Source organism: Opisthorchis viverrini (genome assembly GCF_000715545.1).
Source record: "Opisthorchis viverrini unplaced genomic scaffold opera_v5_126, whole genome shotgun sequence".
NCBI lineage: Eukaryota > Metazoa > Platyhelminthes > Trematoda > Opisthorchiida > Opisthorchiidae > Opisthorchis > Opisthorchis viverrini.
In genome coordinates, this window is record NW_008751787.1 from 1,329,874 (window position 1) to 1,332,757 (window position 2,884).

The window sequence follows — 2,884 nt, forward strand, 5'->3', positions numbered from 1 at the left end:
TTTTTCCGCTCCGATGAGGAGACCATTCATCTGTAGGACATCCAGTGTTGCTAAGGATAGGTCGTGAAAAAATTGTCACTGGAGCCACAATAAGCCAGGCTGCAAAATACAGACTTTTTCGAAATCGGGAGTGCAGAGTTTAGCGTTTGGTTGTGAACCAGGCCACGACCCGATTCAAGTTTAATCCCTCAGTGATACATATCTCCAAGATAAAGGTCAAAGGTCACAATGGGACTTTATTGGCTCGGTCGTAACAGAAGATGAAGGGATAAGGTTTTTACTGTCTTTCTCCGCTTTGTCTAAGGACGGAGAATTACTCAGCTCGAAATCACCTGTGCACACCATTTGTAAGACAGGAAGTGCCAAAGGAATAGCAGATATTTGATGTCGTTCCTGTCTTCAAAATAGATGTTATATCTGAATATCAGCCAATTATCAGAGTGCCCGTTTGATCATGATCGCTTCCAAGTTGCCCACAGATATGATCCCACGCAGGAATACCAGCACCTTTGTGAGGAGAGCCGTGAAAACCAAGCAGAGTTCCGTTCGGGTCGTGGCTGCATTTACCATATCTCTACCTCACGACAACTGCTGGAGCATCGTCACACAGAAAAACAATAATTGTTGTTCTCATGTCTGAACGTAATGTCCGGCTCGGTCGCGCTGCTTTGTGGGGATGTCTATCTTTCAATGGTGTGCCACGCATTTTCTTCACAGTCCTCCAACCATCATACTATATACCTGCGGGCGCGTTAAGGTCTGCTGGGAATACTCTCCCAACATGACCAAAAGTGGTGCCCTTCAGGCTTACTGTTTGTCACCTTTTCTCCATAACCTAATAGTGGATTAATTAAGTGAGAAACTTTTGTTGTCTTTCACCCTAATTTTGGACCTTCTTTCCTGGGAAGCCCTTAAATTCATTGAATATTTGGCCAATGTTGCGCTACTTCTTTCAGTTTCCATTCAGATAAGAAACACACCAAATAACCTAAGTGATGTTACCATGCGTTTCGAATTGCGTCTCTCACCCTCAAAGTACGAAGTGCTATTATACGACTGGGCGAGCGCGCCACTAAAACAGGCTATGGTGTCAGAACCAAGTTACTGTCTGATTTCGTTTCCCCATCCTGCTGCATTCGGGGATTAAGGCGACCCGGTCGATGGCATGATTTCTTCTTCCAGGATGGGGACCGCGTGATCCTCGCTGTGCCTGGTTGGAGACACTACAAGATATGGCTGGCACCCGATGTCAGTGGCGTTCTTGTTGTCAGTTTCTGTCCAGATTGCCTGAGTGAATTTCTGGAGGTGTAGGCACCTCGGAATGATTGTGTTAAGCTAGCACTAAGTCCCTCCCCCATCCACCTTTATTCTTTTCTTTACAATAAGGCTTTCAAATAAGTCATGGCTGTACGGCAGTGAAGCATTGGTGTTGAGCACTGATGTCATGCTGTCGTTGATGATGATGATGACCATTGAGGGTGCGTGGCATTGCATCACAACTACATCTGTGAAACAGTGATGTCTGCACAACTGAGTCAAGGACTGAAAACCTACAAACTAGTTAGAACATTGTTATATGCTATTTGGATGCTTTGTGGGTAAGTGTTGCCCTTATCTTACCGGTCTGGATTTACTCGTCCAGGAAATGCTTTTGTAGTCTTTGTTGTAATTTCTCAATTCCACATTTGCTATTTAGAGTATATTTCCGGAGTACTTTGTCATTTATGATCTAGGTGAGGTTCTTTCGGACCCGAAGTGGAGTGTGTTCAGACGCAAGTTCTTACCGAAATCCAGTCGGGAGGTGGAGCGGAAACGTCAAATGAACAGCGCGTTATCACGTTCAACTCGCTTTGGATCTGATCGACCCTGTACATCAGGTTCAGTACCATCCAAGAAGAACAAAACTTTGAGGAGGCGGACACGAAGCTTTGCAAAACGGCTTGAGTCAGTCAGAAAATCTTATCCCGACTTCGCCTTTGAAGCCTCATAATCATGCAGAGAGTGTCAGCATTTTGTAAATATACCGTTGAATTTTGCCATTTGGGTTTCATGTTCCACCCAGGATATTTCAGTAGATCCGTAACTCATGAAATTAGAACGCATTCAAGGTAAATGTTCTGTTTTTTGAGCAATCTGGCAACATAGCTTTCGTCCATCCATGTGCATGGCATCTGCGAATTGGAAATGTTACGGAACTGAAAGATTTTCAGGTTATCTTTTTTTACATCTTACGGACTCTACGGGAGCCACTTCGTGCGAGATATATGCATCTCCATTCCTATCGCCCGTGGGACCCTAAAACTTCTATTGTGTACCTTGGGATAATGACTCATCATTATGCATCCGGACTGTTTATCTCCCGTCATCTGTGAAGTGGTTTTAGCAAGTGGATGTGATAGCTGCGACACACCATCTAATTGGAAACGTTGGTTGAGGTCTAAGTAGACGGGAGCGAGGGTGGGAATACGCATGGGCGCAGATACAAAAGGAGAATACAACTCGGAGTGATAATTCGGCTCCAAAAGACGGAGGGAAAGCTTAAAAACTGGTGGGTTCACAGGCCAAACATTTGAACTCGATGTTTGGCCTGTGAACCCACCAGTTTTTAAGCTTTCCCTCCGTCTTTTGGAGTAGGGTTTTGAAAGCCTTGGATGGTGTTTAGCTAAGCGTCGCATTTTTAAGCTTAATTCCGCAAACCAAAGGACGAACAGCACCGACTATAAAAAATCGTCCATCTGTAACTCTTTCGATGCTTAGCTGCCATACCACCTGGAGGAAGCACGAATGCCGGGATACTGCCAAGTTGCCCAAGGCTAGACGAGGGAAGTCGAGAGGCGGAGGTCGGTTTCGAACCACAGACCGGTCATTAATTGCACCCTCTGAC

General features: G+C 45.2%; 1 protein-coding gene across 1 annotated transcript in view; it reads left to right on the forward strand.

The window, feature by feature from the left end:
* T265_14014 (hypothetical protein) overlaps positions 1-2,884 on the forward strand; it is a gene marked incomplete at both ends in the record, with an annotated part of 14,019 nt that overhangs the window by 9,039 nt on the left and 2,096 nt on the right. The window contains one exon of the mRNA XM_009171626.1: positions 2,683-2,862. Coding sequence (XP_009169890.1) covers positions 2,683-2,862 — 180 coding nt within the window. The remainder of the gene's footprint in view (positions 1-2,682; positions 2,863-2,884) is intronic.